At 40.0% G+C, this 11556-nt stretch overlaps 1 protein-coding gene across 1 annotated transcript in view; it reads right to left on the bottom strand.

Annotated features, from left to right (window-relative positions):
- Positions 1–11556, bottom strand: part of Caprin2 (caprin family member 2) — a 62521-nt gene that overhangs the window by 37941 nt on the left and 13024 nt on the right. The window contains exons 2-3 of the mRNA XM_013033415.1: positions 9133–9195; positions 2375–2461 (exon numbers count right to left, since the gene is read on the bottom strand). Coding sequence (XP_012888869.1) covers positions 2375–2461; positions 9133–9195 — 150 coding nt within the window. The remainder of the gene's footprint in view (positions 1–2374; positions 2462–9132; positions 9196–11556) is intronic.

Below are 11556 nucleotides of genomic sequence, written 5' to 3'. Positions count from 1 at the left end.
TGAGCTGAAGAGCTGAGGGACAGCGCCCAGGCCCAGAGTTCAGGCCCCACAACCGGACCCAAAAAAAAAAAAAGAAAGGTCTGTGAGACCCTGATCTCCAATTAATGAGCAAAAAGCCAGAAGTGGAGGTTTTCACAAATGTAGACCACCAACCTTGAGCAAAAAAGCCCTCAGTTTGTGCCAGGCGCTGGTGGCTCACACCTGTAATCCTAGCTACTCAAGAGGCTCAGCTCTGAGGATCATAGTTTAAAGGCCAGGCAGGAAAGTCCATGAAACTCATATCACCAATTAACCACCAGAAAACCGGAAATGGCACTGTAGCTCAAGCAGTAGAGCACTTGCCTTGAGCTAAAGAGCTGAGGAACAGTGCCCAGGCCCAGAGTTCAAGCCGTACGACCGACAAAAAAAAAAAAAAAAAAAGCCCTGAGTTTAAGCTCCAATACCAACACACACACACACATGCACACACACACACACAACTGAAAAGTTAACACTTTTTCTTAGAAATGTAACACAGTTTGATCATGCTTGACTGAAAATTCCAAAATTTGGAATTAAGTTGTAAAATACTATTTAGCAAGTATAAGGCCCTCAATTTAAAACCTCACACACACACACACACACACACACACACACACACACACACACACACACACACACCCTGATATTTACTGAGCACCAACATGACATCTCAAGTAGAAAATCCCACACCTAATCTCCTGTGATTTAAAAGTAAGTTTGCAACCCATCAAAGATTAGCTAAAGATTAAGGGTTTGAAAGTCAGGCACTTGCCTGTGATGGATCATAGTTAAATTGTCAGGCTGGGAAGGTGGCTCAGTGATAAAGCGCTTGCCTTGCATGCTTGAGGCCCTGGGTTCGATTCCTCAGCACCCATAAGCAAAAAACAAGCCGGAAGTGGCGATGTGGCTCAAGTGGTAGAGTGCTAGCCTTGAGCTGAAGAGCTGAGGAGCAGCGCCCAGGCTCAGAGTACAGGCCCACGACCGGACCCAAAATAAAAACCAAAACATAGTTAAATTGTCAATGCACTGAATACAGTATATTACTTTCAGGCTATGTGTATACATATATATAAAACACAAATGATTTTCATATCAAAACTTCAGTCCTAGCCCCAAAATATCTCATTACAAATAGGCATTTACTCCAAAATTCAAAATGTACAAAATAAAGAGTCCATGAGACTCTTATCTCCAATTACTATCAAAAACAAAAAAATGAAACAACAAAAAAAGTAGAGCTATATCTCAAGTGGCAGAGCACTAACCTTGAGCAAAAAAGCTCAGGGATAGCACCCAAGCTCTGAGTTCAAGCCTTAGGACCAGAAAAAAAAAAAATTACATCAGTTCCACTAAGAAAATAATTTTCCTCTCATAGGATTTGTGTGTGTATGTGTTCCTGGGGATTGAACTCAGGGCCTAGGCTCAAGGATAGTGCTCTACCACCACTTGAGCCACAACACCACTTCTGGCTTTTTCTGAGTAGTTTATTGAAGAGTCTCACAGACTTTCCTGCCCAGGCTTGCTTTAAAATGCGATCCTCCGAGCTCAGCTAGGATTACAGGCATGAGGCCACTGGTGCCCAGCCTCTCATAGGTTTTAAATGCAAAGTTTTCATCATATTGGATATTTTCCAACAAGAAGATAAACAAAAACTCTTAAGATTCTGCCAATGGATATGTTGTTGAAACAGTAACAATAAACTCTGAGAGATGTTTAGCCAGGCATGGTAGCACATTAATACACTAAGGCTGAGGCAGGATTGTCAAAATCCTATCTGCAACAGAAAGAAAAGAGGCATGTTTCCTTCAGATACCAGAAACTCAGAAAACTGCTCTTCTCAATCTCTCATCCCCACTACAATATTAACAGAAATCTAGTGGATAAAGTCTGGTGTCAGTGGCTCATGCTTATAATCCTAACTACCTAGGAGGCTGAGATCTGAGGATCGTGGTTCAAAGCCAGCCCGGGCAGGAAAGTCCATGAGACTCTTATCTCTAATAAACCACCAGAAAATGGGAAGTGGCGCTGTGGCTCAAGTGGTAGAGTGCTAGCCTTGAGCTGAAGAGCTGAGGGACAGCACCCAAGCCCAGAGTTCAAACCCCACGGCCACCAAAACAAAAGAGAGAAAGAGAGAAAGAGGGAAGGAAGGAAGGAAGGAAGGAAGGAAGGAAGGAAGGAAGGAAGGAAAGAAAGAAAAAGAAAGAAAGAAAGAAAGAAAGAAAGAAAGAAAGAAAGAAAGAAAGAAAGAAAGAAGGCAGGCAAGCCCAGTGATAAACAAATATTATTATTAGATACTAACATTTTCTTCAGGGTAACTGACTGAAAGTGTTTTGGGAAAAGCAAACATACTCACTTCTTGGCTCAGTCCAGCAAAGGTTTTCTGAAGCTCCTTTGCAAATTCCAAATTATGTAGCACTTCTTCATATTTCTCTACTGCTTCCTATCAAATCAGATAAGAAAACGTCAATTTTGTGACTATGTATAAACAAAATATCTCAAAATAAGTGTTCCCATGACACAGCAGATGGGCTGGAGGTGTGGCTCAAGAAAATACATCAAGAGAGAGTTAAGATTTTATAAACTGCCGGACAGTGGTGGCTCACGCCTATAATCCTAACTACTCAGGTGGCTGAGATTTGAGGATCACAATTCAAAGCCAGCCCTGGCAGGAAAGTCCATGAGACTCTTATCTCCAATAAACTACCAGAAAAATGGGAAAGTGGTGCTGTGGCTCAAGTGGTAGAACATTAGCCTTGAGCTGAAGACCTGAGGGATAGCACCCAAGCTCAGAGTTCAAGCCCCATGACCAAAAAAAAAAAAAAAAGACTTTAGAAACTATCCCTTTACTACAGAAACACAGAAAACTATTTACCTTAAAAAAAAATCAGTAGAGCATTGGTATTCACTAGACACCATGTTGAAAATGAACTATACAATTTGTGGGTGGGGATCAAGGGAAAAATAGGGAGAGAGCAAGGGAAGGGATGACATTGTCCAAAAAGAAATGTACTCATTATCAGACTTATGGAATGGTAAACCCTGTGTACATCACCTTTATACTAAGAATAAAAAATATTTAAAAAATAAACATAAAAAAGCAATCAGAAGCTACATAAAGTTAAATGCAAAAATTTGAGCTTACTGCTAGAAATTCAATTTTAGTGCTAGAAAATCCACTTTTACATTAGAAATCAGAGCCCAATATAGAGAGTTTAACTTAGGCCCATAGATTCTATTTTTGTTTTGTTTTGTTTTTGCCAATCCTGGGGCTTGGACTCAGAGCCTGGGCACTGTCCCTGAGCTTCTTTTGATCAAGGCTAGCATTCACTTGAGCCACAGTGTCACTTCTAACTTTTTCTGTTCATGAGATACTGAGGAATCAAACCCAGGGCTCATGCGAGCTAGGCAAGCACTATTCCACTTCCCATCCCGCCTGTAGATTTTACAAAGCACCAAATCAATAGATTCCTTTGTTAATATTCATTTACCACTGAAAAGTAGTACAAGTATCACAAATAACTGGCTACTTGAAGACATTTACAATACGATAGAAAATATGTGTAAATAACTACCTATAAAGACATAATTAAGTATTATAAGAGAATAACAAGTGATACTAGAAAGTATCACTTTAAAGAAGCAAGTTTTTAAATGTTGCAGACTGATAAGAGATAAGCAGGAGGTAAGGGAATTTAACTCAAATCTTTCTGGAAAGCCAGGTGCCCTTAGCTCATGCCTTCAATCCTAGCTATTCAGAAGACTGAGATTTGAGGATTACAATTCAAAGCCAGCTGGAGTAAAAAAGTACAAGACTCCATCTCCAAATTAACCAGCAAAAAGCTAGGCCTCAAGTCCTCATATCTCAGGTTCCTGAGTAGCTAGGATTACATGCATAAGGCATCAGCACCTAGCTGTTTCCCTAGCTTTCCATATCATTACACTTCCCTTTTCCCCCATTTCTCCAATAATTTACCAACAATATTTCCATTAACTTCTCACCTGTTTTTAGTGTCCATAAAATAGACATAATAGGACCTAATTCACATAAGATGAATTACAGTTAAATGATAAAATACATATAGGACAACTCAGAAAGATGCCTGACCCCTGTAAGTGCTAATATTTCTAGCCATTATCAGCCAAACATTACATGTCAGAGCTCCTCAGAACTCTGTCCTTGGCTTCTGTTCTGCTTTATTCTTGCCCATGATAGACTCTTTTGTAATGGTTTAATTAGCAGCCAAACTGGTGATATATCTCTAGACTGAACCCTATGCTCCAGACTTATATACTTAAATACCTACTAGACACGACCCCTTGATAACTCATAGGAACATTAAAACCAATAGTTTATATTTGAGCTCTTTATTGTACCCATTCTCCTAAAACCATCTTCTCTAACAATATTTGCATTCAATACATGGTTTTACCATCCACCCAACCACTTAAAAATATGAGAGAGGGCTGAGAAGCTGGCTCAGTGATAGAGTGCTTGCCTTGCATGCATGAGGCTCTGGGTTTGATTCCTCAGCACCACATAAGCAGAAAAAGCCAGAAGTGGCGCTGTGGCTCAAGTGCTAGAGTGCGAGCCTTGAGCTGAGGCCCAGAGTTCAGGGCCTATGACCAAAAACTCAAAAACAAAAACAAACAAACAAAACGACAGAAAGCACTTTTGGTTCTACCCTCTGGTTCCTACATTCACTTAGAAAACCATATGGAGTTTACCCTCTCACATTCAGCTACTTTACTCCAACTTTCCCACAGTTCCTTGGTACAGTTCCCCTAACCTTCCCCTAGATTGCTAAATTTACTAACTCCAAGTCATTGTGCTGCAATCAGAGTGGTTTTGTGTAGTACTGAAGCCTGAACTCAAGGCCTGGGCACTGTCCCTGAGCTTTTTCCCTCAAGGTTGGTGCTCTTCCACCTGAACCACAGCCCCATCTCCAGTTTTTTTGGCTGGTTAAATTGGAAGAGTTTCATAGGCTTTCTTACCAAGGCTAGCTTTGAACCATTACCCCCAGATCTATCTCCTGAGTAGCTAGGATTATAGGCATGAATCACCAATACCTGGCTTCCAAATCATTCTTTAAACTTCAAAGTGATTTTTTTAACTGAACATTTGTATTTGTTCTCAGTCTAAGCCACACCTGTGTTATTTCAGATGCCCTTGGACATTGATGGCACATAGAGACCTAAATCATGTAAACTTCCCCTCAGTTTCATCACTATATCCACTCAGGCCTCCTTTCTAGTTTCATAGAAAGGGTCTTCATGAAAATATTGTGTTCTTTCTCAAGCATTTGGTACCATCTGCCTGGCCAGCTACTCCTTCCCCCATCTCCAGCTAAGTCTTACCCACTTTTTAAGGCTTGTCCTAGCTCAGGGTTAAGTTCAAACTCTCCAGACTAGACTAGAGCCTTCATCACCATCTCTTATTCTCCTAACAACATTGTATCTACATTTGACTATTTCCTTTTACTTATTTCTTCCCAGGGCTGATTTGGGAACCCAGGGCCTTACAGATGCTAGTCAAGTACTTCACCACTGAGCACTCCACCCCAAGTCCACATGGACTTGCTTGTTTCCTCTCTGCTCACAATCAAGTCCATGAACATAAGGCTCATACTAGTTATGATAACCCTGATAGTAAACTAGGTATTGTCTTGACTAGGTTGCTCCTGGAGCCTCAAAGATGCTGCATTCTAAACAGAATCATATGACAATTTAACATCCCTCATCCCCAAATCCAATAATCTGAAATGTCCTCAAATACTATGCTTAGAAATTCTCAGATTTTAGAGTATTTCAGATTTTCACATTAGAAATGTTCAACCATTAGCAGTTAAATATATTCCAAAAAGTCCAAAAAAAAATCTTAAATGATTGTGGTCCCAAGTATTTAGTTAAAAGATACTCAACTTAGCCAGGTACCAGCGGCTCACACCTGTAATCCTTGCTACTCAGGAGGCTAAGATCTGAGGAACACTGTTCAAAGCCAGCCTGGGCAGGAAAGTCTGTGAGACTCATCTCCAATAAACTACTCAGAAAAACCGGAAGTGGCACTGTGGCTCAAGTGGTAGAACACTAGCCTTGAGCTGAGGAGCTGAGAAACAGAACCTAGGCTGAGTTCAAACCCCACAACCAACAACAACAAAAAGATACTCAGCTTGTACTGAGATCTCCATTTCAATTAAGAACAGAATCAATGGGCACTGGTGGTTCATGCCTGTAATCTTAGCTAATCAGGAGGCTGAGATCTGAAGACTGAACTTCAAAGCCAGCCCAGGCAGGAAAGGCCATGAGATTCTTATCTTTAATTAGCCACCAGAAAAACAGAGTGGTGCTGTGGCTCAAAGTGGTAGAGCACTAGCCTTGAGCAAAAGAACCTAGGGTCAGCATCCAGGCCCCGAGTTCAAGCCCCATACCAAAAAAAAAAAAAGTCCATAGTCCAGCAGCCAGGCACCAGTGGCTAACGCTTATAATTCTAACACTTGAGCAAAAATGCTCAGAGACAGTGCCTGAGTTCAAGCCCTACAACTGACAAAAAGAAAAAGTTGCTACAAAAGCAGTTATTATATTCAATGTACATTATATAAAAATTGAACTATATAACTTGAGGGAAAGGGGGAACTGGAGTAAAAAGATGAAAGGGGTGAGCATTGTGCTCATAATATGGCCTATAGAATTATAACCTCTTTATATAAGTACTTACTAATAAAATGGAGGCAGGAGGAAGAGTGAACAAATGCAATCATGCTATTCGGTATACACTATGTGAAAAGTGAACTATATAACTTGTAGGCAGAAATAGGAGGGGAAAACTGGGGGAAAGTAAAGGAAGAGTGACATTTGTCCAAAAGAGAAATGTACTCATTACCTGATTTATGAAATGGTAGACCCTCTGTACAACACGTTAATAATATTTTTTAATTGCAACTTCAGTTAGGCATGGTAGCTCATGTCTGAAATCCAAGTTACTTATGAGGTGGAAATCAGGAGAATTGATGTTCAAAGCCAGCTCAAATAAAAAGCTCATGAAAACCCATCTCAATAAAACACACAGTTCAGAGAACTGATCTCTTGGCAACTGTTGGCTTATTACTTAAGAAATCAACATTCATATATTCAATGCAGAAACAACAAGTGGTTATGAAATATGAAGATTACAGTTTGCCTGGTGGGGCATGGTGGTATATGGCTGCAATCCCAGCACTCCAGGTGGCAAAGGCAGGAGGAACATGAGTCTAAGGACAACCTGGACTATGCTGTGAAACCACGTGGCAAAAAGGAAAGTTAGAAAAAAAAAATCCCTGGCTACAGCTTTCAAATATACCATATTGTTGACATTTCTTTCAGAAAATCAACCCTCCTACTTTATTCCCTACATTTCAGAAAAGCACTCCTGTATCAGAATACTTCCTTCAAAGATACATACAAAGAAAAGTCAAATGTTACTGGCTCTAACATGTGACTACTTGAAAACAAAGCCATATTGAAATGCTGGGTGTCTAGCTAAGTCCTCTCATGGGCTATGTTTGCACACCATTCTCAGAGCCCACACAATCAAAACATGAGCCTCAGCAAAACTGTAATTCAGAACATCACAAAACTTTTGAGTTAGAGAAGACAACTCAGTAAATGAGAAAATCCTTGAATACCAATATCTATGATACAAAAATTATAGTTGAAAAAGATATCAGATATCAGACTCACGAACTAAATCAAATAACTTTTACATAAATTTTGTCCCTTCTTAGAAACCAGGAATATGATCAACTCAAAACAGAAAACATCAAGGAAGTATTCTTTTGTTCTATATTGTAAAGACTCTTTTTTTACAAATTAGTTAAAATTTGCCGTTACCAGGTATACTGTAAACCAAGTTAAACAATGTAAAGGAAAAAAGATAAATATTTCTATATTTACAGTAAAGATTTTTATGTGTGGATGTGAATGTCAATACCAGAGACTTGAACGAAGAATAATTCTCTCTCAGTTTTTGTGCTTAAGGATGGTTCGTGTCTACCACTTGAGCCATGCTTCAACTCCAATTTCATACAGTAATGTTAATTTTGTGCATGTGCTGGTTCTAGGGTTTGAAGTCAGGGCCCTGAGTGCTAGGTGCTGTACCTGACCTTTTTTGCTCAAGCCTAGCACTCTACCACTTGAGCTATAGCTCCACTTCCTACTTTTTTAGTGACTAATCGGAGAAAATCCAATATTAGAGATTAATTGGAGTGTCATGGATTTTCCTGCTGGGGCTGACTTTGAACCTCAATTTTCAGATCTCAGCCTCCTGAAGAGCTAGGATTTCAATGAGCCACCAGCACTCAACTTCACTAAGGTTAAATTTTAAAAGGTAGGTATCAGAGGTAGGAGTATACTTCAGAAGTACAGCATAGGCTTGGCATGTATAAAGTTCTAAATTCAATCTCCAGGACCAAAAAAAAGAGGCAGTAAGCCAGACAGCTATCAGATAATTGCGTCTACCAGGGTCATGGAAATCCAAGGCAAAAAAGTACAGGAAAACCATGAAAAAAACAAAAACAAAACACAGGGCCAGGCACTGGTGGCTCATGCCTATAATCTTATCTATTCAGGAGGCTGAGGGTCGGGAGGAAGAGGGGGGCATCGGTGAGACTCTTATCTCCAATTAACTACCTGAAAACTGCAAGTGTCGCTGTGGCTCAAGTGGTAGAGCACTAGCCTTGAGCTGAAGAACTCAGGGTCAGCGCCCCGGCCCAGTGTTCAAGCCCCACGACAGAAAAAAAAGAAGAAAAAAAACATGGATAAGCAACTGGAGAAACCAGAGATAAGCTACAGTAAATACTGAGAAAAAATACTAAAAAAACTTCTCCTTCAATCCACCCTAGCATAAATTTAATTCTAGATAGTAACTGAGCTGCTCTACATTTTCATCCTATTTAACCTAAACCACCTATCAGACAGCAGAAAAAAAAGCCAATCTGTAAGACATCATAAACAAATATGACACCATCTTTAGAGAGAGCCAGTAGATTCTAACTCCCTTTCAGCCTATCATTAAAGCCACCTAGAGTTTTAATGAGAAAAAGAAACCAGGTCTGACCAAGGATCACATAAGCCACTTACCAACTGGTCTGGGTTAAGTTGCTCTCCATTTTTTAGGCGATCCTTGTAATCTTCCAGTTTGAGCTATGAAACAAAACATCTATTATAGTCAGTTATAAAATTAAGGCAAATAAACAATACAAGATAGTATTCCTTTGGGGGAAAAAAGTAAGCTGTCAATCTGTAAAAATAGTATTTTACTACAGACATACAGCTACTGTATATGAGTTCTAGTCTGGAAGAGAAAAACACACATAGCCTGCTTTGAGTAGCTGGACTTTGTCCCATGGAATCAAGGGGGCTCATTTGTCATTTGGGCACTGGCTAAGGAAAAATGAGAAACTTCCCCCTCCAGCCAGGCTGACTTTGGGCTTCAGGAGTTTCTCTCCAAAGGCCCAGGGGCCTCAGCTCTCAGAACATATCGAAAAATACAATTACAAGTCATGAATTCTAGGATACTCTGATGCTGACATCGCAAACATTCTGACTTACCCACTTACCACTCTTTCAATAGGAAAGTGCCTCTAATGGGGTAAAATATGTCCGTAGGAGCCATGTATCCAAGATCCACCCCAAAGTGAAAGCAGCAGGACTGTGCTGGAGGTGAAAAGCAGTGTAGCTTCCCTTTTCACAACTCTGATATAGGTAATAGTCTCATTTTACTGATGATGGGGTAAGTGGGCTGGGAATGTGGCTTAGTAGTAGTGTGCTTATAGGCATGAAGCCTTTGGTTAGATTCCCCAGTACCACATAAACAGAAAAAGCTGGCCAGAGACACCACTAAATATCCCCACAATTTCCAAGACAGCCTCATAGAAAGGAATTATCTGGCCCAAAAAAAAAATGTCAGTAGTGTCCGTGCTGAACAGTCCTGCTGTAACTTCATTCTTAAAGCACTAGTACTAGTTCAGATACATTGAATTATGTGGTCTTTCCCTAACAAAAAACTTTACAATGCAAGTACAGAAATGTAAAATTGTTTTTTCTTGCACTATAGAAGCTACATTGTGAAGCAATGTTTATACTAGATTTGCTATTTAAGGTAATGCATGAAAAATAAATTGCATTTATTGGTCCATAATGACAAAGACCAACTATATTTATAGTATTCTACAAGTATTTTTCAGACTTCTTTTACATTGGCTTTAAAGTCTTAAAACAGCTGGACCCTGATGGCTCACATTTGTAATCCTAGCTATACAGGAGGCTGAGATCTAAGGACCACGGTTTGAAGGTGGCCCAGGAAGAAAAGTCTCTGTGAGACTCTTATTTCAAATTAACTACTCAAAAATTGGAAGTGGTGCTGTAGCTCAAATGGTAGAGTGCTAACCTTGAGCACAGAGAGGCTAATGGATAGCACCCAGGCCCTGAATTCAAGCTCCACAAACATAAATAAATAAAGTCTTAAAACACTGTTCCAGAAGCTTCAAACAAAAGCACGAGTACTTCCAGATAGGAATTCAAATAGAAAGAAGTGCCATAGTTACTCTAGAGAGAATAGCTAGCCACACATGCAGTTTCTCCACTTATTATTTTTTTTAAAAGACTAAAGCCACTAGTGAATCTCCACTAGTACATCTGGCTCTCACTAGTTCTCATAGTGGTAGGTATTGTACTGACTGGGAAAACCCACTTTATCCCACAGTGATCAACTGTATTCATTCAAGAGAAAAACAGTGAGAGCTAGAAAAGCTATTAGCAACTGGCCCTCCTTCACTACCTCTCTAGCTTTTAAAAGCACAGCAGGGAGACAGAATCTGGTTGACACACACCTGTAATCCTAGCTACTCAAGAGGCTGAGATTTGAGGATCATGGTTCAAAGCCAGCCCAATCAGGGAAGTCCATGAGACTCATTAACTACCTAAAAAATCCAGAAGTGAAGCTGTGGCTCAAGTGATAGAGTGCTAGCCTTGAGCAAAAAAATCTCAGGGACCGCACTCAGGGACTGCATTCAAGTCCCAAAACCTATACATGCGCGCGCGCGCGCACACACACACACACACACACACGCACAAATTTCTTCAAATCCCTCCAGTAAAAGTAACTTTCCTAAGGTTTAACTAGGACTTAGACAAAAAAATGTCTGCCAGCACATAGGGCCATATAGTGAATCATTCAGCCTTAATTAGCTGCTTAATTGTTGAAAACAAAAGAATCATGATACAACAAAGCAACAAGAAGTACTGTTTCACAGGCTACATGACTCAGGAATGACTTTGCATCAGCATTTACTGTAACATCAGGCTGATGATGAATCCTGAATTTCTTTACAAAGCTGTCTACAATACTTGCACAAACCATTCTTAAACCAATACCTAGCAACACAAAAATTAGTGTTGAAACATTTTTTCTGGCTCCACCACAGTTAAAGCTTCCAAGGACTGCAGCAACTTTACTGCAATATCCACTCAGCAGAAAGTCACAGGAAAGCATGCTTAAAAATC

The sequence above is a fragment of the Dipodomys ordii genome, unplaced genomic scaffold, assembly GCF_000151885.1.
Source record: "Dipodomys ordii isolate 6190 unplaced genomic scaffold, Dord_2.0 Scaffold167, whole genome shotgun sequence".
Taxonomy (NCBI): domain Eukaryota; kingdom Metazoa; phylum Chordata; class Mammalia; order Rodentia; family Heteromyidae; genus Dipodomys; species Dipodomys ordii.
The sequence above is the reverse complement of the archived record's forward strand: the minus strand, read 5'-3'. Positions and strand labels throughout refer to the sequence as shown.